At 49.2% G+C, this 27,754-nt stretch overlaps 1 protein-coding gene across 1 annotated transcript in view; it reads right to left on the reverse strand.

The window, feature by feature from the left end:
- Positions 1–26,945, reverse strand: part of VPS35L (VPS35 endosomal protein sorting factor like) — a 117,228-nt gene extending 90,283 nt beyond the window's left edge. Inside the window, exons 1-7 of the mRNA XM_080830946.1 lie at positions 26,874–26,945; positions 20,842–20,941; positions 17,983–18,138; positions 16,963–17,085; positions 14,520–14,544; positions 11,307–11,383; positions 7,638–7,766 (exon numbers count right to left, since the gene is read on the reverse strand). Coding sequence (XP_080687072.1) covers positions 7,638–7,766; positions 11,307–11,383; positions 14,520–14,544; positions 16,963–17,085; positions 17,983–18,138; positions 20,842–20,941; positions 26,874–26,890 — 627 coding nt within the window. The 5' untranslated portion in view covers positions 26,891–26,945. The remainder of the gene's footprint in view (positions 1–7,637; positions 7,767–11,306; positions 11,384–14,519; positions 14,545–16,962; positions 17,086–17,982; positions 18,139–20,841; positions 20,942–26,873) is intronic.
- Positions 26,946–27,754: the final 809 nt, after the last annotated feature.

Here is a 27,754-nt window from a genome sequence, read left to right on the forward strand (position 1 = left end):
TCTATAAACGTGAGCAGGTGTTTGCCATGTGCCAAGCCCTATGCCAGACATTGGAGACGTAATCAGAAGCAAAACCACTGTCCCCTTGACAAGAGGGGGGGCCAGACTACGGACTACAGAGCCTCTAATGAAAGACTCCACCACCTCCCTCTTAGAAAGCCACAGGACTGAGGAAACTTATCCAGAAGGATCTTTGCTTATACACCGAATGAGGGTCGGCAAAGTCACCAGGGGAGGTCAAGGACACCTCACCCACCAGTGTTCTCACAGTTGACTTGGACTTTGTTCCAAGTGCTCTTCAGCAAGGCTTCCTCTAGTTTATCTCAGGATGATCTTGGCTGTTCAACATTCTTTTCTATGAAATGACCCATACAGGGGCACCTGGGTGGCTCAGTGGGTTAAAGCCTCTACCTTCGGCTCGGGGTCCTGGGATCTAGCCCCACATCAGGTTCTCTGCTCAGCGGGGAGCCTGCTTCCCCTCTCTCTCTGCCTGCCTCTCTGCCTACTTGTGATCTCTGTCTGTCAAATAAATCAATAAAATCTTAAAAAAAGAAAGAAAGAAAGAAAGGACCCATACATACATCTCCAGGGTTTCTTAAGCAAGCATCTATTTTTTTTTTAATTGAAGTGTAGTGGACACACAATGTTAGTTTCAGGTGTACAACACAGCATTAGACAACTCTACATTATGCTCTGCCCACCATCTGTCACCATAAAACAACATCACAAAAGCACTGACTATATTCCCTTTGCTGTACGTTTTATCCCCATAGCATCTACTATTTATCCTCACTTCCAAATTTCCCTCTAAAAGGAAACATGACAAGCTTCAAAGAGCTCATGTTTCTCTCCAACTATGATACGCAACACTGGGAACACCCTGGCTTCACAGGGAATCGCTCAATCCCTATGCTTCTATCACTCACGCCAACGGGCCAGCGACATGTTCTGATTTTTCAGACTTTTTTTTTTTTAAGATTTTATTTATTTATTTAACAGAGAGAGAGAGAGAGAGAGATCACAAGTAGGCAGAGAGGCAGGCAGAGAGAGAGGGGGAAGCAGGCTCCCTGCTGAGCACAGCACCCAATGCGGGGCTCAATCCTAGGACCCTGAGATCATGACCTAAGCTGAAGGCAGAGGCTTAACCCACTGAGCCACCCAGGTGTCCCTTTTTTTTTTTTTTTTTTTTTTTTTGAGAGAGAGAAAGAGCGTGAGCCAGGCTGGGTACAGAGACAAAAGAGAGAGAACCCCAAGCAGATGCTCAATCCCAGGGCCCTGTGATCATGACCTGAAGCGAAATCATGATTTCAACTCTCTAATGACTAAACCCCCTGGGTGCCCCGACATGTTCAGAACTTTTAATGGAAGACTACAGCCACACAACAGGGCCCTAACACCAAGATTAAGTTAGCTTTTTTTTTTTTTTTTTAGATTTTATATGTTTTATTTGACAGACAGAGAGCACAACTAGGCAGAGAGGCAGGCAGAGAGAGAGAGGAGGAGGAAGCCGGCTGCCTGCTGAGCAGAGAGCCTGATGTGGGCCTCGATCCCAGGACCCTGGGACCATGACCTGAGCCGAAGGCAGAGGCTTTAACCCACTGAGCCACCCAGGCGCTCCTAAGTTAGCTGTTATAACCAGAAACAAAAATCCTGTTTCTTCTTTGGAGAACAAAACTTAATGCCCTGAAGTCTTTATGAACACAAAAGTCAGCACAAGGAACTAAATAACTTGCCATATTCTATCATTTCAGTGTTTGACCTTTAGATACAAATATGTCACTTAAAAACAAAAGATACCTGAACGTTTAGAAAAGACTCCAGTATACACGCATTTCCAGCGTGCGGAGAATGGAAATAACACCTATCACATCAAGAGGGAGGCTGATACGGGTTTTCAGTTTGGCATTGTGACCCAATTTCTAAATTGTTAAATTCACGAAGTTTCTCCCTAGTATTACAGCCTAAAGCCAAACAACTTTTCTGATTTGTGAAACATCCTCTTACAGCCCAAATGTTATGGCGGGGGGGCAGGGGGGGACATAAGCTGTTAAAACAATGGTGTTGACACCAAATGTGGCATTTGGACGCTTGTAGAAATCCATTTCCGAATGCCTTGTTTTGTGTTCTTCATATGCCCTTTATGTGAGCTCCAACTTAAACAACTGCCCCATGAGATTGCAGGGCTTGGAAAAAGCAAACAACTCTGAATCCTAGAGACTGTTTACAATACACAGCCCTCGGTTCCTAGGGATGTGACGTCTCGTGAGTTCCTACCCCGAGTCCCTCAGAGAGGGGTTACTGCCCGGTGGTGAGGTAAGAAGACAGAATTCAAACAGAAGGTTTCAAATTAAACACAGCTGGGGCTTCCCAACATCTGTGTGCTGATTCTTCTCCCAAGCTGGTATCACAGAACATACATTTTACACAAGAGAACAGGAAGCAGAATTTTTTAAGTCCACGGTTAAAGTCCTAATCGTGCCCTAAATTGAAGTTCCCTTTAAATCACTACTTTGAAGATTCAAGGTTTTTTTGTTTTTTTTTTAAGATTTTATTTATTTATTTGACACAGAGAAGACAGAGAGAGGAAGAGTACAAGCAGGGGGAGGGGCAGAAGGAGAGGGAGAAGCAGGCTCCCCGCTGAGCAGGGAGCCCAATGTGGAACTCGATCCCAGGACCCCAGGTTCATGACCTGAGTGGAAGGCGGTCACTTAATCAACTGAGTCACCCAGGCACCCTGAAGATGCAAGTTTTTTAAAGCTTTGGTGTCGTTTCCTAAATAAAAATCAGGCTTCTTAGGGTACGTGTTAAAAGTACAGATTCTCGGGGCACCTGGGTGGCTCAGTCGGTCAAGTGTCCAACTCTGGATCTCAGGGCTGTGAGTTCGACCCCTGTGCTCGGCTCCACAATGGATGTCAAGCCCACATTTAAAAAAAAAAAAAAAAAAGATTCCCTGGCTCCATGCCAAATCTACTGGTCGAAACCTCCAGCTGAGACACCAGGCAATCAGTATTTCTGATAAGGGCTGCAAGTGACAGCCGCACGGGAACCCAGGACACACTGGCTGCAGCATACTCTGAATGGACTGAGCATCCCACAGAACATGTGTTCTTGGCTCTGGAAGCTTCTGGGGAACTTTTAAAAATAACAGCACCTAGGTCCCACTCCCAGAGATTCTGATCAAGCTTGCCTGGGGTGCAGCTCAGATACAAGACATTTTTAAAGCTCCCAAGGGATTCTGATGTCCAGCCGAGGCAGAGAAGCATGGTGGCAGACACTTCCTGAACGTACTCTGCCTGAAACACTTGCTATGGAACTGATTAGCACGGCTGGAAAAATACTAAAAGGGTGTTTTCCATTTGTTTCCAATTAGCAACATTCTGCAAGGACACGAGTCAGTTCTGTGAATTCAATATATTAATATATGTGTATATGTATATTGTGGGGAATAATATATATTATTTAAGTAGCCAAAACAAAAGGATAAAGTAAAATGTAACTTACAGCCATGAACTAAGAAATGAAGATGGATGGACAGAAGCAAGCAAGCGGACTAATCAGAAGACAATTACTACTGAGACAACGTGGGGAAAAAAATCCTAAAAATAAGAAAAATACAAACAACATTAACGGAAAAAATGAGCAAGAAGAATCAACAAAAGCCACTTTACGAGAGAAGGAAACCCCAACGGCCAATAAACACGTGAAAAGAGGCTCAATCTTATTACAATCAGGGAATTGCGAATTAAAACCACAACACGATAGGATGTTATTACCTCCTCAATTGGAAAAATGAAAACAGAAAGTCTGCTCATACCAAACGTTTCGAGGACACTGGGCAGCGGACTCACACAGCCCCACTGCTACTGGGAGCGCACAGGCACAGCTGCACGGGGAAGCCATCCAGCATCGCTCGGTCAAGCGCAAGAGGCACAGACCCGGCCCCCAAGCAATTGCACGCGCAGCTATGGGCCCTCCTCTCCAGAGAGGCCAGCAGACACGTCCAAGAGTGACCACGTCAACATCGTTCGTAACGATGAAGGAAGAAGAAAAGGAAAAACCAGATGTCCATGGACAGAAAGAATGATATTTTAGGCATCAGTAGACTCACTACCGTTAAGATGGCAAATCTCTCCAACTGACCTACGAAGCCAACACAATTCCCATCAGAATCCCCCACTCCCCCGAGTGGGTAGAAACTGACAGGCTGATCCTAAAAAATCACACAGAAATGCAAAGGACGCAGGGTAGCCAAAATAATTTGGGGGAGGGGCGGGGGGGGGGGAAGAACCAAGGTAAAAGACTGATACTAACCAGTTTCAAAATTTACCATAGGGGCACCTGTGTGGTGCAGTCCATAAAGGGTCTGACTCTTGGTTTTGACGCAGGTCCTGATCTCAGGGTGGTGAGACTGAGTTTCGTGTCAGGCTCTGTGCTCAGCATGGAGTCTTCTTATGATTCTCTCCCTCCCCCTCTGCCCCTCCCCACTGTACTCACATGCATGCACCCTCTCTCTCTCAAATAAATCTTAAAAAAAAAACTTATCATAAAGCTACGGTAATCAAGACAGCACGGTACTACATGAGGACAGACTTACACAGGTATACGGAATTGATTTAAGAGTCCAGAAGTAGGGGCGCCTGGGTGGCTCAGAGGGTTAAGCCTCTGCCTCTGGCTCAGGTCATGATCTCAGGGTCCTGGGATCGAGCCCCGCATCAGGCTCTCTGCTCAGCGGGGAGCCTGCTTCCTTCTCTCTCTGCCTGCCTCTCTGCCTACTTGTGATCTCTGTCTGTCAAATAAATAAATAAAAAATCTTTAAAAAAAAAATACTGCTGAAACAACCAGATATCCATACATGAAACAAATAAATCTAGACCCTTATACTAGACATAAAATCACTTCAAAATGGACCATAAACCTAGATGTAGGAGCTAAAATGATAAAACCTCTAGAAGAGGGGTACCTGGCTGGCTCAGTTGGTAGAACGTGCGACTCTCAATCCTGGGGTAGGGAGTTTGAGCCCCACGCTGGGTGTAGAGATTACTTAAAAATAAAATCTTAGGAAAACCTGGGTGGCTCAGTGGGTTGGAGCCTCTGCTTTCGGCTCGGGTCATGATCCTAGGGTCCTGGGATCGAGTCCCGCGTAGGGACTCTGCTCAGCGGGGAGCCTGCTTCCTCCTCTCTCTCTGCCTGCCTCTCTGCCTACTTGTGATCTCTGTCAAATAAATAAATAAAAAATCTTTAAAAAAAAATAATTAATTAAATAAAATCTTAAAAAAAAAAAAAAAAGATTCTAGAAGAAAACAAAGAAACTCTCAGGACCTTGGGTTATGCAAAGAGTGATTAGCTACAACTCCAAAAGCATAAGCCAAAAGAGAGACAACTGATAAATCAGATTTCGCTAAAACTAAAAACTTGTCCACTTCAAAAGACACTATTATGAAAATGAAGACAAGCCACAGACTAGGAGACAATCCTTGTAGATCAGCTACTTGATAAGGAACTTTTATTAAGGATAAAGAATTGTTACAACTCCACAAGAACTCAATGTGGTTTTAAAAATGGGCAAGTCGTATTAAATCTTTCATTTAACAAAGATATAAAAATGGCCAATGAGCATATGAAAAGCAGCTTAACCTCATCGATCCCCACGGAATGCAAATTAAAACCACCAGTGAGAGACCACTTCAAACCCACTAGGGTGACTGTCATCAAAGTGACAGACGGTAACGTGAGTGTTGGCAAATATATAGAGGAACTAGAACCCTCACGCCTGGCTGGTGGGGATGCAAACACAGAATGGTTTGGCCATTTCTCAGAAAGTTACATATTCCCTTATCACAGGACTCGTGACTTTACTCCTAGGAATCTACCCAAGAGAAATGAAAGCATGTGTCCACACAAAGACTCGTACACAAATGTCCACGGTGGCATCATTTGAAACAGCCAGAGTGGAAATGACCTCGGTGGCCAGCAACTTGTTCATGCATAAGTAAAATGTGGTTCTTTATACAACAGAATACTACTCAGCAGTAAAAAGGTACAAAGTATTCATACTATAGCATGGCCAGACCTCACACACATGACGCCAAGTTAAAGAACCCAGAGGCAAAAGATTACATATTGAATGATCCCAGGAAATTCCGGGGAAGGTGAATTTGTGGTCAGAAAGCAGATCGGTGGTTTTCTGGGGCTGGAAGTGTCAGGGTCTGACTGGAAACAGACTTGAGGGAATTTGGGGGATGGGGGTAAGAACATGCCTTAAAACTGAAATGTATCATAATTAAGTAACTTCCTAAAAATCACTGAAATACATTTCAATAAAACCACCAGGCAACAGAATACCTTACTACACAGCAAATAAAGTGAACTGTGCTCATGTCTCTGTACGCTGCCCCCCACCCTGGATTCTTTTTTGGCTAAAGGAGCAGCCTTTCAAGTATCGGAAGTAAAATAGTTATCATTAACCAGATGTGGAGTTAATGAAATACTTCCATGGTTCTCTTCTCTGAGATACATGGATTAAATCTTCTCCAGATGTTAAAAACTCTTGGACATCAAGTTCTCTACACCCCAGCCCTTTATGGGGAGATATTGCCAATACAAATACTTTGAAGAAGTGCTTGTTAGTTTAATATTTTTTTACTTGAGCCACTCAGCAAGCAACCCCCATCACGTGTACCAAGGATGAGAGGACTCTTCTTTGGGAGTATTTACTTTATAAACTAACAACAGTGATCGAAGGGAAATGAGCTCAGGTTTGCCGTTATCATTAAACACCAAAAAAAGAAAAAAAGAAAAAAAAATCCACCTGCTCTTCAAAGTGTCATCTTAAAAGACTTCAACCACCCAGTGTCAAGACTTCCAGGCTCTATCCCTCTCTCCAAATCAACAGGTGAGAAAACAAATGTCACGTTGCCATGACGCTGAACAAGGACAGGACTGTCCTTTTGAACTGAAATGGCTCTTCAGAAAGTGAACTCTGCTCTGAAAATTGTCATGCACACATGAGTGTACTTCTGAGCATGCTTTGCCAAGAGACAATGACCTGAAAGGTCAAGAAACTGAATAAGCTCTTTTCCTTACAGAATTTGATCTTGTGATCCAAGAGCTATCATGGATCAACAAATTCGTCCAAAAAAAAAAAGGATTCAACAAATGTACCTCTCCTAACACCATCAACATGTTTTATCACGTAATTATGCAGGATATGAGCCAAAAATGCACATACCAGGGACACACAACCATAAGTCCCAAAAATACAACGGAAATCTGATCAAAGAAACCCATGACAGATGGTCAATCTTTGGTTTGTACAAATCATAAATGTGTCAGCAGATGTATCAGGGCCAAGGAACTGCACAATCCAGGGGAAATAATTAATTCTGTAATCCAAGCTGAAGGTCCTGGAATTGTGCAGTACACAACCTGTGCAGCTGTACATGGTGGTCCTGGAAACGGTCATCTCATAAAAACACAGATTCATCATCATGGCCTTCAAAGGAAGTATGTGAAAATGGAACAGATGAAAAAAAGTAGGGTAAGACCCTGAAGGCAGGCCTGTGAAAAACCTCAATTATCTATAAAGGAGTTTTACATAGGAAATTCTGGGGAAAGAAAAAAAAATCACTAGACCTGACCTGGATGACTATTTTTAGAGCCTTCACTTTCTGGTCCGAGGCCCAGGCGTCCTTCAGCGACTGGTTGAGCTCCTCAATGCGGTTCACATAATCCTGTTGAGTCAAATTCAACAGTTCCTTTTGGGATCCCTGTGGGCAGCAAGTAGGAAGGTGTCAGCACAAAAAGAAAAACATCACTTGGCCACCACCCTGCGAACAATACTGAGTACTGGCTGAGCTTCGGCCTCTAAGTTTTTCTCATACCCCCAACCAGGACTGATAGTTTCGTCTTATGACTGAAGAGGTTCTTTGAGTTTTCTGCAAAGAGGCAGAGTGCGGTCACTCAGACTGACCTTGGAGCGAGTCAGACCTAAGTCAACCCTCAGCTTAGTGACTCAGGTAATCACTGGGAACCACTATGTGCCCGGCGTGGACCACCGGAGGCCCGAGACACAAAGATGAGCAAAAAGACATTACTTCTGCACTAACGGAGATTTCATGTATAGAGGATGAGACAGTTATTAATATAAACGGAGATACATGCTCCAGAGGAAACAATTTTATGAAAACCTACAGCATACATCCCTGAATCGGAGGCGCCCATTGCAGGAAGCACAATTTTTTTTTTTTTTTAAGATTTTACTTATTTATTTCACAGACAGAGATCACAAGTAGGCAGAGAGGCAGGCAGAGAGAGAGGGGGAAGGAGGCTCCCTGCAGAGCAGAGAGCCTGATGCGGGGCTCGATCCCAGCACCCTGGGATCATGCCCTGAGCCAAAGGCAGAGGCTTTAACCCACTGAACCACCCAGGCGCCCCAAGAGGAAGCACAATTCTTCGTGTACCACTAAGGAAGAAAAAACATGCCAATCACACACATGCGCTCATTGAGAGACACAGCCCAGTTTCAGGGATATTCAAATGCGGGGAAAAGGTTTATCTCAGAATGGAAGAAATACAGTAACAAAGGAAGGGACTCTAGACTGGTAGTTGAGAATGGTTTCCTGGGGGCACGTGGGTGGCTCCATCAGTTAAGCATCTGCCTTCCACTGCTCTGGTCATGATCTCAGGGTCCTGGGATCAACTGAGTCCTGCATCAGGATCCCTGCTCACTGGGGAGCCCGCTTCTCCCTCTCCCTCTGCAGCTCTCCCTGCTTTTGCTCTCATTCTCTCTGTAAAATAAAAAAAGCTTAAAAAAAAAAAAAAAAAAGAACAGTTTCCGGGAGGAAGAGATGCTGGAGACAAACACTCAAGGGTATACAAGTGTTACTGGACAATGGGGAAAGTGGGGGTGGGGGTTGTTAACCAGACCAGAGGAAGTGCCTTCAGGACAGAGAGCAGAACACAACAAAAAGCTGTGGTAGAAGGAAAGCAGGCTCATCTAATAGAATAAACAATGAATGTAAAGATTTAGCACAGCCTCTGGCACGTGGCCCCTGCTTACTAACCCTGGGCTATTGTTAAGGGGTTATTTATTTAAAAAGCTCCCAGCACTGAGGGAACTATTAACCCACACGACACCACGAACCAAAAATCTTTTTTCTATCAATGTTTCCTGGAATCCAAAGAGAAGACCTCTTTATTAAAGAAATACAAGCAGGGGCGCCTGGGTGGCTCAGTGGGTTAAGCTTCTGCCTTCGGCTCAGGTCATGATCCCAGGGTCCTGGGATCGAGCCCCACATCAGGCTCTCTGCTCAGCAGGGAGCCTGCTACCCCCCCCCCGCCCCGTCTGCCTGCCTCTCAGCCTATTTGTGCTCTCTGTCCAGTAAATTTAAAAAATCTTTAAAAAAAAAAGAAATACAAGCAGAAGGTTCAGGAAATTTGGACTGATTCCAACGGGCTCCCTGAACTGCAAGATAGGCCCCTCCTTGTCCCTGTGCAGAAGGAAGAGCCACGCGACTAATTTGGGCCAATGGGCCTTGTGCACGGTGGCACATGTCCTTCGGGGCTGAGGTGGTGAGAAGTAATCTTTTCAGCCCTGCAGTGACGACCCTGGAAGCCATCTGTGGAGACGGCAGCATCTTAAGACGGTGGTGCATCGGTCACCTTCACTGGCTGAGTCATGTGAGGAAGAAATAAGCCCATGTTAAGGTGTCAGAGGCTCACCTGTTAGCACCGTATAACCCAGCCTTGCCCTGACTAATAAGCAATGCTCACCTGGAAGCCAGGGAGCAGCCATCTGCGGCTGCGAGCAGAGAGCAGCAAGAAAATCAATCGGGGGGGGGGGGGAGGGGGTGCGGCGGGGAGACAGAGAACGACAAGTATAGAGTCTGTGACAGGAGGCTACGGAGAACCGAGAGAGGTAGAGGACAGCTGGCTAGGTGTCTGGGTGATTCTGTAATTCCTGGTTCCAGACCACCATGCCCTCGGGCTCAGGTAGTGGCCCCGCACCCTTCAACAGACTCCCCATTTGTAGCTGAAGCCAGCTCAAGTGACACTCGGACTGAAGAGCTTCTATGCGAATGCCCAGCGAGTCCCCTCCTGCCAGCCCAGGTTGGCTGAGGATATGTGGACCGAGGCTCCCGGGCCCCCGGATTCTAAACTGGGCAATGAGAGGGTGGACTAAGAGACTTTTCCGAGCACCCAAGGGCTCTGCTCTCAGAGCTGGAAGGACCCTGAACCAAGGGGCAAGCAGCAGCACAGAGCGACGGCCCCTGCCATCACACGGACCCCTGTGGGTTTCAGAGCATCACCACTGGGTCCACACAGCTATATTCTTTATGCACATGTTTTGTTCGGGATGCAGGTAAGGGAAGGGGACTGCCCTTCCCATGCACATTAGCAGGTGAGCTCAGGCCTCCGGACTCGGGTTCAGCTTGTGCTGACGGCAACGAGCAGGAGCACCCAGCATGCACTGGGCGTTGGTCCAAGCACCTCATACACGTTAACTTATTTCATTCCTCGAACAGCCAAGAGGCAGGTACTAGGCAGCATCCCCCATTTTAGAGATAAGCAAACTGAGGCACAGAGCGGTTAAGCCCCTCGCCCCAAATCCTGAACTGCCCAACGGTGGAGCCGAGATTCAAACTCAGGCAGTCTGGCTCCAGAGTCTCTTACTCAGGATGCTAGGCGACCTCTCTAAAGGACATCCCAGGGGACACAAACTCCCCCACCTCCAGGGGCCAGGCCTGTGGTGCTCCTGAGTGAACCTGGACAGCACACGGCCTGGTTAAATACAGGAATGTGAACCCTCAGGTATCAGGTCGAACTTAAAAAAAAAAAAATTAGATTTGTATGTGAAATTCATCAACTTTTAAGAGTTGGACAATGAGTCGTGTTCTCCAAAAGCATGTTTTCTGACAAGTTCGTGGGAGGCACAGCAAGCCAGCGGCACAGCCCCGTGCAACCCCTGCACAAGGTATGATCTTTACATCGCGCGAGGCGCCTTCCGGGGAGGTGGCTGCAGCTGACTTTTCCAGACAGACCCACCCTGTCCCCACACGACCCTGGTCTGCACGGGCAGCACAGTGAGAAGACGCCTTCAGAAAACCAGCCCAAGGCAGCTCCTGTGCGCTCAGCCCTCTGCACCACTGCTGGCCGCTTTCCCTGGGTCGGCTGGTGGCTTGTGGGGGACGAGCACAATGCGCAGCGTGGGAATGCATCACAGGGCGGCCCCTGAAATGCATCGCACTTGGCAGGAGAAACGGAAGCGCTGACCCTGCCTGCGCTCAGCCAACGACTTGCTCACTCACCTCCTCAAAGTCATCCAGCTCCTCCAGCCTCGTCCGAACCTTCTCCGACATCGCAGACGTGGCAGTCCCGGCTTTGCCTGAACAGAATGGATTCCCGTCACACAGGTGGCTTCCTCTGTCCCCAACACCCCAAAGGAAGGCACCTCTGACTCTCCGCTTCAATGTGAATAAGGGGGCCAGGGACCAACTTCATTACAGACAACTCTGAGATCTGGAAAACCGCGTCCTTATGGAACTAAAGTGCCACTGGAAACATTTTTGCCTAGAAGCTGCCCCCAGAGTTCAGCAGGCCAGCCTCAAAATGGGCCCACACTCCATTTGGTCTTTATAAACTTTTCCCCAAATCGTTTGTTTTCTAAAGAAAGGCAGACCAGAGAAGGACGCCAAAACTCCATCACGCAATTGTCTCCCACCAACAAAAGGCCCTCTCAGGCTCGGACTCAGTGCTAGACTGTCACGTTCTGACACTAAAGCCACCACCTCACCGTCTGCCCAGCACCAGGGCTCCCAAGGCCGCCTCCTCCCATCACCTCTCCTCCGATTCCCACCATCCCATCCGCGGGTGGCCGGACAGAGGCAAAGGGATGTCCTCCAGGCCACAAGCCAGCCACGGGGTGAGGCTGTCTGTCCAGCTGCCTCTTCTGTCCAGCAGACCTCATCTCAGAAACCTTTCCCCATCTGAAAGGGGCTTCTGTTCTAGATATGAGCTCCCCCAGCTCCTGCCTCCCAAACCCACTCTCAGGAACGGAAGTTCATTCTTTGAAGGCACTGGTTTCTTCGATCTGGTATTAACTCAAAGATTTGTCTGGGAACAGGCTGAGAGCATGGTGCATTACTTAATTCCTAACAAATGACTACTTCAGTTTCCAAATAATGTTTCTTTTTTTTTTTTTAAACCTCATTTCTACTGTTCCTATCAATTTGAAATATTATATAGAAAGGGCACACACGCACATTTTAACAGGTAATTATAAAACCCTGTGCCCACCACCCAGCCCGGATACGGTCTTGCTTCCTGGTCACCATTATCTTCACTTGATGAAATTCACCCGCGTCGTTTATTATTTTACACTGTGTGAATACACCACAGTGTATTTCTTATTCAGCTGTGGATGGATGTTCGGGCTGTTTCCTGTTTGGGGCTACCATGAACAAGGCTGCTGTGAATGTTTCTACATCCCTGGTACATATATGTGACTCATCAGGGCAGTGCCTTCTCAGACATTTACAGGAATCACTCACAGATGAGTTAGCATCCAGATCCTGATTTTCAGTAGTCCCAGCAGGGCCTGAGACTCTGCATTTCTAATGACTCCCAAATGATGTCAATGCTACTGGCCCTTGGACCACACTTTAAGAAAAACACAGAATTTGGGGTAGCTCAGTTGTTAAGTGTCTGCCTTCAGCTCCGGGGCATGATCCCAGGGTCCTGGGAGTGAGCCTCGCACTGGGCTCCCTGCCTGGGGGGAGGCCTGCTTCTCCCTCTCGCACTGCCCCTGCTTGTGTTCCCTCTCTCGCTGTGTCTCTATGTCAAATAAATAAAATCTTAAAAAAAAAAAAAAAAAGAGAAACATGGAATTTGGGTAGAGTTGGAAAACACTTTCTGTAAAGGGCCAGATGTATTTTAGGTTTTGCGAGTCATAGTCTGCCCCAGGTCCTCACCTCTGCCACGACAGCACAAAAGCAGCTACAGGCAATATGGGAACAACCAGGCATGGCTGGGTTCCAATAAAACTTTATTTACAAGCTTCAACAGGGGGCCAGATCTGGCCTGCAGGACATAGTTTGCTGATTTCTGATCTAGAGAATATCCTAATGGAACTGCTGAGTTACAAGGTTGGCCCAACTTCAATTTTAATAGATACCACAAGAGTGCTTTACACTCCCACTGGCAGCATGAGAGCCCTCCTGCTAGCCATTCTCACCAGCGAGTGATCTCGTCAGTCCTTCTGATGTTTGCAAACTGGCAGATATCCAACAGTAGAACTTACTTTTTCACGGTTTGGGGTCAAAGTTACAGCCCTAACTAACAAAGGCACCCCCACTCTCCTCATGACTGAAGTGTTGCTCCCACCTGCAGAGGACGAGGGAGGGTGGCAGCTGCCATACTAGTGATCTGCAGAGAAACCACAGCTGTGCTCATCTGCACCCCAGGGGTTCATGAGCTGTGTCAGCTGCCTCAGAATCACTTGGGAGCTCCAAAAAAAGGACTTTGCAGGGGTGTCCTCCTGGCACAATCGGTTAAGCATCCAATTCTTGGTTTTGGCTCAGGTTGTGATCGCAGGATCATGAGAATGAGCCGTGCGTTGGGCTCCGCACTCAGGACGGAGTCTGCTTAGGACTCTCTCTCCCTCTCCCTCAGCCCCTCCCCACCCCGCGCTTACGCTCTCTCTAATAAACAAACTTCTTTTAAAAAAAGGCAATACCTAGGTCCCACTCCTCGAGATAAATTCAGCAAGTGGAGTGCTTGCTGAATTTTTTAAAGATTTTATTTATTTATTTGACAGACAGAGATCACAAGTAGGCAGAGGCAGGCAGAGAGAGAGAGAGGAAGCCGGCTCCCCGCTGAGCAGAGAGCCTGATGTGGGGCTCGATCCCAGGACCCTGAGACCATGACCTGAGCCGAAGGCAGAGGCTTTAAACCCTCTGAGCTACCCAGGCGCCCCCTGCAGTGCGTTTTTGTTTGAAAGTTGCTCAGGTGAGCCCGCAGCAAAGTTAGTCTGAGGCACGCTGGTCCACAGATTCTGACCGTGTGTCATGGCAGAGGAAAAGGAGGACTACAGTGTTTAGGAACCAGTGGCCACTAAGACTGTGACTCCCGTCCCCAGTGTATCTGCCTTCTCACATGGGGGGCGGGGTGGGGGGGGTCAAGACCTAAGGCAAAGTAATGGGATTTCCAAAAAGGAGAATTTTAACGATTCCCCAGCAGGTGAGGAGGCACCAAGGGAAGACTGCCGCTGCTCTGTAAAATCAGACAGGGAGCTCCTGTTTTACTCCTAGAAACTCCTTCGGTCTTTCTCTCCAGCCCCCCGCAACCATTCATCCCCTAAGTCTGTATTCCAACTCTACGAAGTCCGTGCATGACCGAGGAAAGAACAGCCTTACTGGAATTCAACACCAGACAGGATACCACAGACTGTTTTCCTCTGTGAAATTATACAAAAACTTATGGGAGAATTTCCCATCGAGACAATAACAGCAACAGAAACTCACCTTTTTCAGATCCCATAAACAGATTCTGCAGAGGCAAACATAATTTGTTAGTATTTTAAATTGACTAGTTTCTTCAGCAACAACAACAACAACCAAAATACCTGGAAGGTACTTAATCACTCAAAGAGCACGAAGACAACACGACTCAGCATTTTCTGGCAAAGGCTACTTACTTACCCACATGAAGAACAGAACTCTAATCAAAGGAGGAAAATGCAGCTCACTAGAAACGACGGCAGATTCAAATTTCCACACGTCTCAGGACACTCAAAGTGAGCCAACAAGTGCACAATTTTGGGGGCACTGGTGTCGGGGGTGGCCTTTGGCTTACTGTCGATGAGGGTTTCACGGCCTTGGCGCCACTGACATTCTGGACTGGAAAAGCCAGTGGGGGGTGGGGGGTGGGGGTTGGGGGGCACTGCAGGACCTTTAGCAGCATCCCTGGTCTCTACCCACTAGATGCCAGTCACACCCTCACAGCTGTGACAACCAGAAATGCCTCCAGACATTGCTGTGTGTCCCCTGGAGGGTAAAATTACTCCTGCTTGGAAAATCACCGCTCTCAAGTAACTCAGTGCTTCCAGAGAATCAGAACAAAATGCCTCATCCAGCGATGCCCCTCACCTGATGCGAGCCCTGAGAGGAAGCCGGGAGGAGATGGATCGGGGCAGAGCTTTTCCACTGCCCACCGTGCACTGTCCACCACTCCCTTCCTACTCACAGCCCCGATTTCTGACGGGCACACTGGTCCCCACTTTCCCGCGTCCTTCTACCTGTGTCTGGCCTGTGATGACCTTCAAGACAAATTCAGCGGGGGCGCCTGGGTGGCTCAGTGCGTTAAGTGTCTGCCTTCGGCTCAGGTCATGATCTCAGGGTCCTGGGATCGAGCCCCACATTGGGATCTCTGCTCAGTGGGGAGCCTGCTTCCCCCTCTCTCTCTGCCTGCCTCTCTACCTACTTGTGATCTCTCTCTGTCAAATAAATAAATAAAATCTTTAAAAAAAAAAAAAGACAAATTCAATGGGGTATGTCGATGCAGGACTCTGGGAGGGATCCTCAGGTGAGCGAGGGCCCATCCTACTTTCCCTCTGCCTCCTTCCAACAACTTGGTCATGAGGGGACACTGGACAGGGCAGGACAGAAAGAGCTGCCGTTCAAGCCCCAGACCACCTACCTCCTGGCTGCTTTTCAGGGTCAAGAGAGAAACGTCAGTCCTGCCTACGTCACCAATGAGGGTTTTGGTTTAAGTTCCTGAACCTTGTTCTCCTCAGTGATACCAGTAACCCAGCCATGGCCCTGCTTTCCCTGGCCAGTCTCGGGTCTCAGCTCAGTGTCAATCACTCTGCCTTATGGCCACCCAAAGAAACTGAACTTCCAGTTCTGGAAGAAAACCAGAGCCACAGCAAAAAGTATACCTTCTTGGGGGTGGGGGGGGGCTCCTCACCCCCTGAGACCTCCCCAGACACAGGGCTCCGCAGTTCCAGTTCGTCCCCTGAGCTGTGCCGGAGCCCGGATTCTTAACACATTTTTTGAGACATCAATCAGCACAGTTTTCTCCCAACTAACACTGACACAATGAGGGGAAAGTACGGAGCCCAGGAGTTGGGGCAACGTTAACTGTGATGTTGCGATCTGTAAGAAATCCTGTTCCTGGCACAGAAGCTCCTACTACCCTTGGAAACCAAGGGATGAGAGCGGTAAAGGTGTCTTCTGCTCATTGACTTTTGGACCCACCTTACGGATGGGGACTGGTTTCCACGGGAAGCAAACAGGCGATCAAAGGATTAGAACTTTCAGTCCCACCCCCCGACCTCCAGGGAAGGGAGAGGGACTGCGAGTCAAATCCATCACAAATGGCTAATGATTTAATCCATCCGTGTCTATGCAATGAAGCCACCATAAAAACCCCAAGGGACTAGGCTCCGAGAGTTTCCAGGCTGGTGAACAGAATGCACCCACCTGCCACCAGGCAGGACACCAAACTTCATGGGGACATAAGGTCCTTTGTTTGGAACCTTGCCCTAGGTCTCTCTTCCAAAGGATGCTGATTTACCACCTTCAATAGCTTTGCAATCTAGTGAGTGACCAGGTTTCCTGAGATCTGTGAGCCACCTAGCAAACGAGCTGAACCCGAGGAGGGGGTGATGGGAATCGGACGCACTGCCAGACGGCCGGAAGCACAGCGGACAACCTGGACTCGTGCCCCGCGGCTGAAGTAGGAGAGGGCGTCGAGGGACCAGGCCCCTTACTCGTGGGAAGGGACGCAGTCTCTGGATATCTCTGTGTCAGAACACAGTTGAGCTGCAGGACACCCGGCTGGAGTCAGAGAATTACCTGGTGTGAGGGAAAATCCTACACACGCCACCGGGGGCAGAACCACAGTGACAAAACGATTACTGCCAAGTCCGCAGCAGGCCCTGGCTGAAAGCGCACTGGTACTCACGATGGAGAGCTTTTCCGTGGTGGTGTAGCGGGCGAGGATTTCTCCCCGTTTGCTGGCCCAGGGCTCGAAGTCGGATCCTACGATGGTGTTCTCGTCTCTGTCTCGTCTCTTTCTAGAGCTGTCCTGAGGAAAGGCAAGACAAGCTGTCAGCCACAGTACCGTTTTAGTCTTTTTTTTTTTTTAAAGATTTTATTTATTTATTTGACAGAGATCACAAGTAGGTGGAGAGGCAGGCAGAGAGAGAGAGAGGGGGGAGGGGAAGCAGGCTCCCCGCTGAGCAGAGAGCCTGATGTGGGGCTTGATCCCAGAACCCTGGGATCATGACCTGAGCCAAAGGCAGAGACTTTGACCCACTGAGCCACCCAGGCGCCCTCCGTTTCAGTTTGTTTTTTTTTTTTTAAAGATTTTATTTATTTATTTGACAGACAGAGATCACAAGTAGGCAGAGAGGCAGGCAGAGAGAGAGGAGGAAGCAGGCTCCCTGGTGAACAGAGAGTCCGTGTGGGGCTCGATCCCGGGACCCTGGGATCATGATCTAAGCTGAAGGCAGACGCTTAACGACTGAGCCACCCAGGTGCCCCATCAAATAAATAAAATCTTAAAAAAAAGAAGAAGAAAAGAAGATACAAAGTGACTGAAGAGACACTGAAAACACTGATCACGGATGACCTCACAGGCGGCCAAGAGGACGCGGGCTTCATTGGCAGTGCTTAACTCTCTTAAGTGAAAAATCAGCGATTTACCTACATAACTAAGAATAAATAAATAAATAAAGGAATTATTAAAACCACAGATGAGTTCTGAAGTGCCTCCATAAAGAAAGGAAGAAGCTTCCAGGATCGGCTCCAGCCTCTCCCCAGGCCGAGAGGCCTCCAAGAGCCGGACCCTGTGGGCGGCTCGGTCAGCTGAACTGTTGCAAACAAAACGTCCCCCCTGCCCCCTGCGGGACCCCTGCAGATTAAAAACAAAGAGATGAGAAGCTGCCGCCCCCGCAGAACCGACCACCAGTGGCAGAGGTACCGTGGCTGCGGGGTCCGCCGAGGCTGCAAACATGGAGAGGGGGTCGGTCCCATCCAGCACACTGCTCAGCGGGTCCACCACGGAGCTGGAGGACGACGAGGACGTGGAAGAAGAGCTGCCTTTCCGGCTCACTTTCTTGGTCTTCGACTCCGTGACCTGTGGGGGGAACCCGAGAGGTCAAGTGCAAGTTTCCCAAGACGTTTCCTGGAGAAATACTCACATGTGCTTTTGCTCATTCCCTCCGTTGAAAGGACCCTTGCTTGGAGCAGGGAGGCTTATCTTCTGTGACAAACGGACATGACTCAGAGTCCTAGCTATGGAGGAAGGGAAGGCGCAGAACAGGGGTGAGGAAGAGACAGGGCCATCAGGACCCGGGAGCTGAGCTCCAACTGCACCCCTGTCGGGCCCTCTTACTCAAAGTGTGTCCCTGGACAGGCAGCATCTACATCACCAGGGAGCGGCTCAAAAACGTGGATTCCCGGGCCCCCTTGGGACGTACTGCATCAGAAACCCCACCTTCACAAGACTGTCAGGTGATCCATGAGGTGGCAAGGGTCTAGGGAGGGTCATGGACCAGGGACCGTGAGATCCCAGGGTTGTCACACTCTGCACGCAGTCTCAGGGGTGCTGCCGAGCTGTGTCATCACTGCAAAGCAGCGGTGACAATGATGAAAAGGTTCCTTTTCGGAGAAATTCCCAATGCCATCATTCCCAATGAGAAATTCTGTGGGGCTGGTGGTGGTGGTGCATGTGTTGGGATGTGAAGCCATGTCTTTGTTCCACTTGTCTCCAACTCTCCCCAACTCCAGATGACCAGACCAGAACTGAACCCTTGAGCCAAGAGGATCCAACCAGTCTCTCTGCTGAAAATAGAACCACATTCCAGAAGGGCCAGTTGCCCTCCACTCCCCACTTGAAATGAGGAAGCTATGAAAACCCAGGTGCCAGGGGCAGAGGGACAGTAATGGATACTTTGGGACGGTATCCACAAGGAGGCAGAGGAAACCTGTCCTGAGAGAGAGAGAGAGAGAGAGAGGGAGGAGGATGGGATGTAACAGAATGACAAAGAGGGCTGGATAAAAGACAAGCTGACTGGCCTTTGTCCCTGGTTCTGGGAAAGGGGGCTCTCATCCTTGGAGTGTCTGTCACTCACAAGCCTCCGGGTCATACCAGAGTTTAGCTAATGAGATGCCGCAGCATGGGGGCTGCTCACGACAAAGACCAAGCCTGTGAGCACAGCCAGGTGCTATCAGCCTGACCTCAGAGGAGGAAGATGCAGATGGGGTTCAATCACGTGGCCAAGGAATCACTCCTCCACGCCAATGTAATAAAATCCCCAATACGAAGTGTGGACACACCAAAGCTCAGGGGAGCTTCCTGGTTGGACATACGACATGTGTGAGGGCATGGAGGCAGAGGGCACAGAGTTCCCGGTGGTCCCGAACCTTCCCAGACCTCAACCTAAGTGTCTCTCGGCTGGCTGCTTCTCACTTGTATCCTGTATTTTTTTTTTTTTTAAAGATTTTATTTATTTATTTGACAGACAGAGATCACAAGTAGGCAGAGAGGCAGGCAGAGAGAGAGGGGGAAGCAGGCTCCCTGCCGAGCAGAGAGCCCAATGCGGGGCTCGATCCCAGGACCTGGGACCATGACCCGAGCTGAAGGCAGAGGCTTCAACCCACTGAGCCACCCAGGCGCCCCTCACTTGTATCCTTTATATAAAACTGTAGGGACAGTAGTTTCTGGAGTTCTGTGAGTCCTTCTAGCCCAGTGTCGAGGCCAAGGGAGATCTCAGGGAACATCTGGATATGCAGCCAGCTGCTCAGAAGCACAGGTGACCCAAATTTGCAGTGGGTGTCTCAAGCAAGGGCAGGCTTATTGGAGACCTTGACATCAACCCATAGGGTCTGACGCCATGACACCAACCTCGGGTGATCTGGTCAAGCGCCTCCTGCTGGTGCATATCTGTCACTCCGTCTGTCTAGCATCCGTCCCTCTGTCCCCCAGGCTTCTTTGGGAAAGCAGCCCTCCCTGATTCTCAACCCCTGCAGGGCTGGTGGGGTGGGCACTGCTACCAGCTCCCAGGCCGGGCACTACCCCAACCCAGTCAGTCACCAGGGTGGGTCAGGGAGGGACACGCAGCCCGGCTGGCAGAGAGTCTCCCAGATGCTGCATCGCTAAGCCGTGGGGTGCCAGCCTGGAGCTCGGTCTCCACGCGAGTGAGCTCTTGAGAACAGAACTGACCCACCAGCGGGTCAGTCATGGTCACACAAGCCCAAGGGGCCTGGAGGGGCGCTGGGGGGCAGAAGCTCCATCTAGGATCTCTTGCTTTACGTAATGGCCTCTGTGCATTCTCAGATTCTTGGCCGGTAGGAAACTTCACGTCCTTGGTATCCACCGGTCTGTGTCTGTCGCCCTCATCCCCACCCACAGTGACACACACACACACAACTTCTACTCCTTGCCGATCAAACAGCGCAATCCCCGAAGACAGGGACCGTCTGCACCCCTTGCCTGCTTTTCGGGTTTTTTAAATCACTCACAAGTAGACCAAGATGCTATTCAGGGCAACATCCTCTACGGGAAATCAGAGAGATGCTTAATGTTCCACATGGGCAAATTAAGAAGGTCCACATCAGGAACAAAGGCATCCCGTGCTGTGTCAGCCTCGCAAAGATGAGAAAGGGCAGAATGCACATGATGGTGCAGTGAGGTCAACGTCACAAAAAAACGGAAATAAAAAACTAGCAGAAATAAATATGCAAAACCAGCTACTGCGGGCAAATGGGAAAGACCCCAGACCGGGTCTGTAATTTTGTGGAGTGAGAGTATCAGGTAGGGAGCCCTTGACAAACTTACAGTTATAGGCTTCAGCGGGTGATAGTCCCCAAACTCCAACGGCACAGCCTCCAGCCGGCATGACGCAAACTCAGCCTTGTAGTTCCTACTCCTGGAATGCCTGGCAGATAGCAAAACGCACACAAGGATCAGCTGAGGGACACACAGAACACATTCGAACCGTCTGCTCAGACTTCCTCAAGGATATGGCAGTTTACAGCAGAATGGTACTTCTACCAAGCCCGAGAAATGCTAAATAGAATTTTAACACTCAGTTCAAGGTCTAGGTAGCTGTCAAGGCATCCAGGACCCGTGAGTCCAGGCACCAGAACCAACGGCGCTCAGTGACGTGAAGTCAACTTCCCTCCCCGGCCTCTCCCCCAAGATCACTGGGGCTTGAAGGAAGAGCTTCTCAAGAGAAGTGGGTGCAGGGAACAGGGAGGTTGGGCCCTGGGTTTCCCTGCAAAAGATTCACAAAAGCTGTATAAAGCCAGAGAAGGAAGCCAAGCAGGGAGCAGACAAAGAGAACAGGGTTTTCATCCGTCTTATGAAGGGATCATGAGAGGGAAGACAGCAAAGCGTATCCACACTGATGCACGTGGGGCAGACAGATGGGAAGGACAGCAAACAGCGGGAAAGGTGCTAAGGGGCAGGAAGGGAAGGTTTAACACACATACAACTGGAACCCTAAAAGGGAAGAGAGAAAGAATGGGCAGAAGCAGTGTTCGAAGGGATGACGCTGAAATGAAAGACATCAAGCTACAGATTCAAGAAACACCTGTGCCCCAAGCAGGACCCATACAAAAGCACAACTAAAACCAGACTTGGGGCTTTTGTAGTAAAATGGCTGAAAATTAAAGAGAGGATTTCTTAGGAGGAAAAAAGAGACCCTATTTTCAAAGAATGATTGCTGTCTCAGCAGAGGTGACAGCTAGCAGACAAAGGGGTGGTCCCAAGGAAATGACCTGCCAACCAACAATTCTGTACCCAAGGAAACTACCTTTCAGTCATAAGGGCTAAATGGTTTCTAGTTAAAGAAAAATGGAGACCAGCAGATAAAGCAAACTATGCTTTAAAAAAAAGAAAAGAAAAGAAAAAAAAAAAGCTACGTGTGGAAACAAAGTGATCCCAATTGAAAACAAAACATATATAATATGTACACACTCATATATACCCATACCTACTTTACAGTAATAAAAGATAAAGGTGTGGGTAAAACTAGATTAGTGAGAGCCAAAAATGATAACTTACGGTATTTAAAATACATGTAAAATTAAAAGGCATGACAACTAGCAGAAAAGAGGTGCTAAGGTCTGAAATCTTTACCCCCAAAGATGATGGTGTTAGAGGAGATGGACCTTCAGGACGTGATGAGGTCACAAGGGAGAACTCATGAGGGGGATCAGAGCCCTGAAAACAGGGACCCCAGGGAGCCCCCCATCCTGTGAAGACACCCGGTGCAGGTGTCAGGATCCCAGACTTCCAGCCCCCAGGAGAAACAAATACTTTTGTTTATAAGTTTATCCTGTGATTTTTTTTTTTTTTACAGTAGCCCAAACGGACTAAGACAGATAACAGGGACTGAGCAGTGGGGGTATACCAAAAATACCTAAAAATGAGGAAGCAGCTCAGGAACCGGAACAGGTACAGGCTGGAAGGGTTTTGCAAGACAGACTAGAAAAGCCCCACGGGCGACTGTCACAAGGGCTGGCAGAGAGTCAGGAGAGCGGCAGAGAGAGCCTTGACCGTCCTCCAGAACACGCCACTGACTGCGAACAGAAGCTGCTGGAAGTTTGGACGGTGAATGTCAGTCTAGCGAGGCCTCAGATGGAAACAGGACCAGGTTACTGGACAAGAAAGGTGATTCCTATCATAATGTGGCAGGGAGCTTGGCCGGACTGTGCTCATGTCCTGGTGTTCTGCGGAAGGCAGAACTTGGGAGCCATGAAATGGGGTATGTGGGTGCGGACATTTCCAAGCCCACTGTTGCAGGAGCAGCTTGGCTGCTCTTGAATAACTTCGGTAAAAATCAAGAAGAGAGAAATGGCTGAAAGCCAGAAGGGCTCATCAAAAGGGAAACGGGTTTGGTTTTGTTTTAGATTTTATTTATTTGAGAGAGAGGGAGCACAGTTGTAGGGAGAGGCAGAGGGAGAAACAGACTTCCCTCAGAGCAGGGAGCCCGATGCAGGGTTCGATCCCAGGACCCTGGGACCATGGCCTGAGCTGAAGGCAGACACTTAACAACTGAGCCACCCAGGCACCCCGGAAACAGGTTTTAAAAACTTGGAAAATACTCAGGGTCTCAAAGAGCATAGAGCCAGTCATGACGCTCCTCAGCCTCCATCCCTCCCACCCCAATCCTGCCCCATTCCCAGCCCCGGGGATTCGTTAGTCCTTGCAGGAACCCCAAATCCAGCTGCGCTGTGCAACCTGTCAGCCTTACTGAGCTCCACTAACCCAGAAACCTAACTCAACAAGAGAACGGAGATCCCAGGTCATTTCATGACTATCCCTTTCTAAATTAACTGTGGCTCTGAGAGAAGGAACAGAGGAAAGCCGGTCAACAACACGGGTAGAGCTCTACTTTTTATTTTTATGTTTTGAAAGGAAAAACCCCATCATGATATATTGCCTAATGTCTCTGCGTCACACCAAACACACCCGGTCCTCGTCTCCAAAAATATAAAATGCTCTTCCAAACTCCCTGTGACATGCGGCCAGCCAATCCTTGATTTATAAAATAAACAAAGATCTCCAGAATAAATACACTGGAGTAACACCCATCAGCAGCCATAAAGGAATTTAAAAGTCAAATGACGCTTTTCCTCCTTTCAGATCATTCTTAACTTCATCAACAGAATTTTGAAAGGTTTAATAGAATGAGTGGAAACGTAATGGGACCTGAAATTCAGTTGCTAATGTTTTTCATCCCTGTCATAATCGTCAACAAATCAATCAACAGCTGAGAAAAGCACAGTCTCAAAAGAGTAGGGTAACTTGATATGCAGAATAAAGTAATAGTTCTCATTTATTATGTGCTGACTGTATACCGGGATCCAGGCCAAGCCCTTTCCCTGCCCTCCCTCATTTAACCAACCCCCTGATGCAGGCGCTCTTATTACGCCCGTTTTGGAGACAGAGAAGCTGAGGCTTACAGAGTTGAGGTGACAGCAGAGAGTGCTTAGGGACACAAGCAAACAGAGGCAGCCCAATTCTCGGGGTGCAGGAGCTCTGTAGACCATCTGTGGGTCATCTTGAGAACCTTAAACAATTGTCTACTTTTGTCTATCTTTTAAAATTTTTTTATTTTTTTTAAAGATTTTATTTATCTGACAGACAGAGATCACAAGGAAGCAGAGGCAGGTGGGGGGGGGGGGGTGGAGAGCAGGCTCCCTGGCCAAGCAGAGAGCCCATCCCAGGACCCCGGGATCATGACCTGAGCTGAAGGCAGAGGCTTTAAACCACCCAGGCACCCTTTTTTTTTTTTTTAAGGACCAAGCTTTGAAATAAATTTTTTAAGTTTGAGGGGAGGAGGAAAAAATACTGCTTCTGGGGGGGAAAAAAAAGGAAACATTTATCCTTTTAGAAATTCCATGTCAACCAGCGATCTGTTGATTTTTCTATCACTTCCATTGTTTTTCCTCAAATTTGTTCTTGGCTCCTAAATAGTTTCCCAACTTGAGATGCTGAAGCCTGGTCTTCCAGGCCCGAGTCTCTGGGAAGGCCAACAGCGCCCCCCAGCGGGCATTTCCCCAACATCCCTACTTCGCTTTTTCCACTCATAACAGAGCGGACGGACCCGATAAAAATCCCCCACGACCCCAGGTCCCGGCAACGCTAAAGCCTCGCGTGGGTTCTTGGCGGCTGCCACAGATGCCAACTTCTTCCACCTCTACTCCTGGCTGCGCCGAGCCGCTGGCTACTCAAAGGTGGTCCAAAAAAGTCTCAAAGTGATGTTGAAATTCTTGACTAAAAAGCAGGTGTTTTTAGGGGATTACCACAGGATTAAACAGGGAAGGTGACCCACGGTGTGCTGGACATCATAGATGTTAGCCTCGGACAAAATATATCAGAGATGTTAAAGTGTGGGTGGAAAGAGGCATTCTGGGAAGACCCATGACAACATAGCGGGGTTTGGGGAGCCCTGCACCCCAAAACCTGGACTGGAGGTCCAGCTGCCGGGAATGGTTAAGAGGTCGGCACAGCCACTGGGCTCCAACCCTCAGGCTCCTCGCAGGCTGTCCGATTTTAGGCAAACTGTTTCACCTCTCTGCCTCCACTTCCTCACCTGAAAAATGGGGCTGCTTTGAGGGCTAAATGAGATGCTGCACACAAAGCACTTAACACAGAGCGTGCGCACACAAAAAAGACCCCGTAAATGTCAAATTTAACGAAAGAGACCCCTTTCTTCTCTGCAGACCTTCTCTGTTTCCTCATTCATGCCACAGAATATTACTGAGCACCTACTATCTGCCAAGGTCCATGCAGGCACGACAAGGTTAAAACTTGGTCCCTTCATTTTAAAAAAAATTTGATTGATTGATTGAGAGAGAGAGGGTGCATGCACGCCAGGAAGGGGGAAGGACAGAGGTCAACTCTGTGCTGAGTGCCCGGCTGGATGCAGGACTCCAGGTCACGACCCTGAGATCATGCACTGAGCCGAAATCAAGAGTCCGGCACTTAATGGACTGAGCCACCCAGGTGCCCCTTGGTCCCTTTTAAAGAGCACCAAGTGTCTGGAATTGGCCAGATCAGGAGCTGTGCAGACCCCAGATGTTAAAGAGGTTTATGGCACCTCTGTTTGTGATTTAAAATTGCAGGTAAAAATGTACTGGGATGCACAGATTAAAAAAGTATCTTCCTGGATTTTCTCATTTGAAAATTCCAGACAAGTTAATTGAGGCCAGGTGTTTCTCATTGGTTTTGGTTTTTAAGCCTTAATGATACCCTAAAATGTGCTTCACGTGATGAGATCCAAGGAAACTCAGTGGCATCCAATTCCGATCGAGTGTACCAAGAGCTTGGAAGGAAATCGCTGCATGACAGCTAGCTGCAGGGAATATGGAAGCAGCTTTTATCAAGCATAAAATCAGAAGGTTGTATTTATTTTAGAGGCTAGGGCTGTATATTCTTTCATTTGCTCACTCATTCAAGGTAAACCACTTCACATCATTTGGAAAGAAAGATCAGAAGACGATCTCCCTTTCTGAGATGCATGGTAGAACACACATCCCCAAATAAATAATCCCACTGTGACCGTCACATTTTGCTGACTTCCCACCGGCACACAGCACCAATCACTCCCAACCACTCCAGTCAGGAGAGCCCTGACAGGCCGGTCAGCCAAAGCACATGCTGGTCCTGCCTGTTAGGAGCTCCTATTCATCCTCCAAAACCCAATTTAAGATTCTGCCCCTGCTAAGCCTTCCCCGAGACCCCAGGTGAGGTTATGCCTCATCCCAATGCCTGCTCTGGAGACCCTTCTGTTCTGTGTGTCTGCTCCATTCAACTGTCAACTCCTTGAGGCCAAGGCGTATGTGCGAAGGCTTTACATCCGCCGTGCCCAGGCGTGGGGCGCCGCACGCAGTGGGACGAACGGAAGCCATTCCACGGATGAGAAAAATCAAGAGTGCTCCAGGTGAGCTGAGTAGCAGAGCAAACAGCCAGGTGTCGCGTATCATCCAGACTCGGAGCTGAGTCCACCATTCCCTTTCCTGCATGCAGCGCCCCAGAACCTGGGGAACAGACAGCCGGGGAACTGGAGTTTTCTTTACCGAATGAGTGGAGAGAGGGGCCTGAAAGGTGCAGGGAAGGAGTACCCGGGAGGGAACCAAGATTCCACCCGTCCTGTCTCAGGGACCTCCCCTGGACCGGGGTAGTGGCCGTGGGTTCTGCGGTCAAAACCACCGCGGATGCGACGGGAGACTCCACCAGCACCGGCGGAAGAGAGCAATTCTCGGTCACTCGCACGCACACGCTCACACTCGCAGAGACAGACAAAGAGACAGCAAAAATAGGCCCTCTCCAAAGACCACCCGCCGCTTCTGCCTTACCAGGGAAAGACGGCCATCTTCCCAGTCACATGAGCACTAGCACCCGGGCAGCCGGCCCTTTTCTCCTTTCCAGACACCGCCTCGCCCCGCCCCGCTCTGGCCGCCATGATTGTAACGGGCAGATGCTCCCTCGCTGACCCTCGGGACCGCCATGATTGTGAGGGGCAGGTGCCCTCCCGCTGAGCTTTGGGAGCGCCATGATTGTGAGGGGCACATGCACTTCCGTTGTGCTGTTCGCTGACGCCATGATTGTGAGGGGCACAATTCAAAGCCTAGGTTATACCGTCTGCGAGCGTTATAGTTAAGGAGGAGGACGCCAGTGTTGCAAAATCCAGGCTGTGCTGTCTGCCAGTGACGTGACTGTAAAGGACAGGGGCTCTCCCTTCCATCCCAGGCTGCCACGTCTACCGGCATTATTATTACTGGGATGGGCACCAGATCGAAGACCCGAGGTTGGGCCGGTCGTGGGCGCCGTGACTGTAAGGGGCAGGAACACTTCCGGTGAATGGTCCGTGACTGCGAGAGTCAAATACACTACCGAAGCTCGCGTCAGACGCCATGATCGTGAGGGGTGGGCCTACTTCCCCGGAAGGTCAGTCATTCCACAACGGTGACCGGCCAGTACACTGGCGGAGCGCCGGCCTAGATGCCCTGATAGTAAGGAGCGAACTCATATCCTCCGCGGCATCCGCGACGCCATGATTGTGAAGGGCAATCGTGGGCTCCCCGCCCCCCTCCCAGGAGGCGTGCCGCAGCGTGGACATGCGCCAGGTGTGGGAAGGGACAGCCGACTGCCTAGCCCACCAGCGCCCTCTGGGGGCGGAGGAGGAGTAGGACACGGACGCAGCGAGGACCTTCACCGTGGCTAGGGATGAGGAGAG

The sequence above is a fragment of the Martes martes genome (genome assembly GCF_963455335.1).
Source record: "Martes martes genome assembly, chromosome: 18".
Lineage (NCBI taxonomy): Eukaryota > Metazoa > Chordata > Mammalia > Carnivora > Mustelidae > Martes > Martes martes.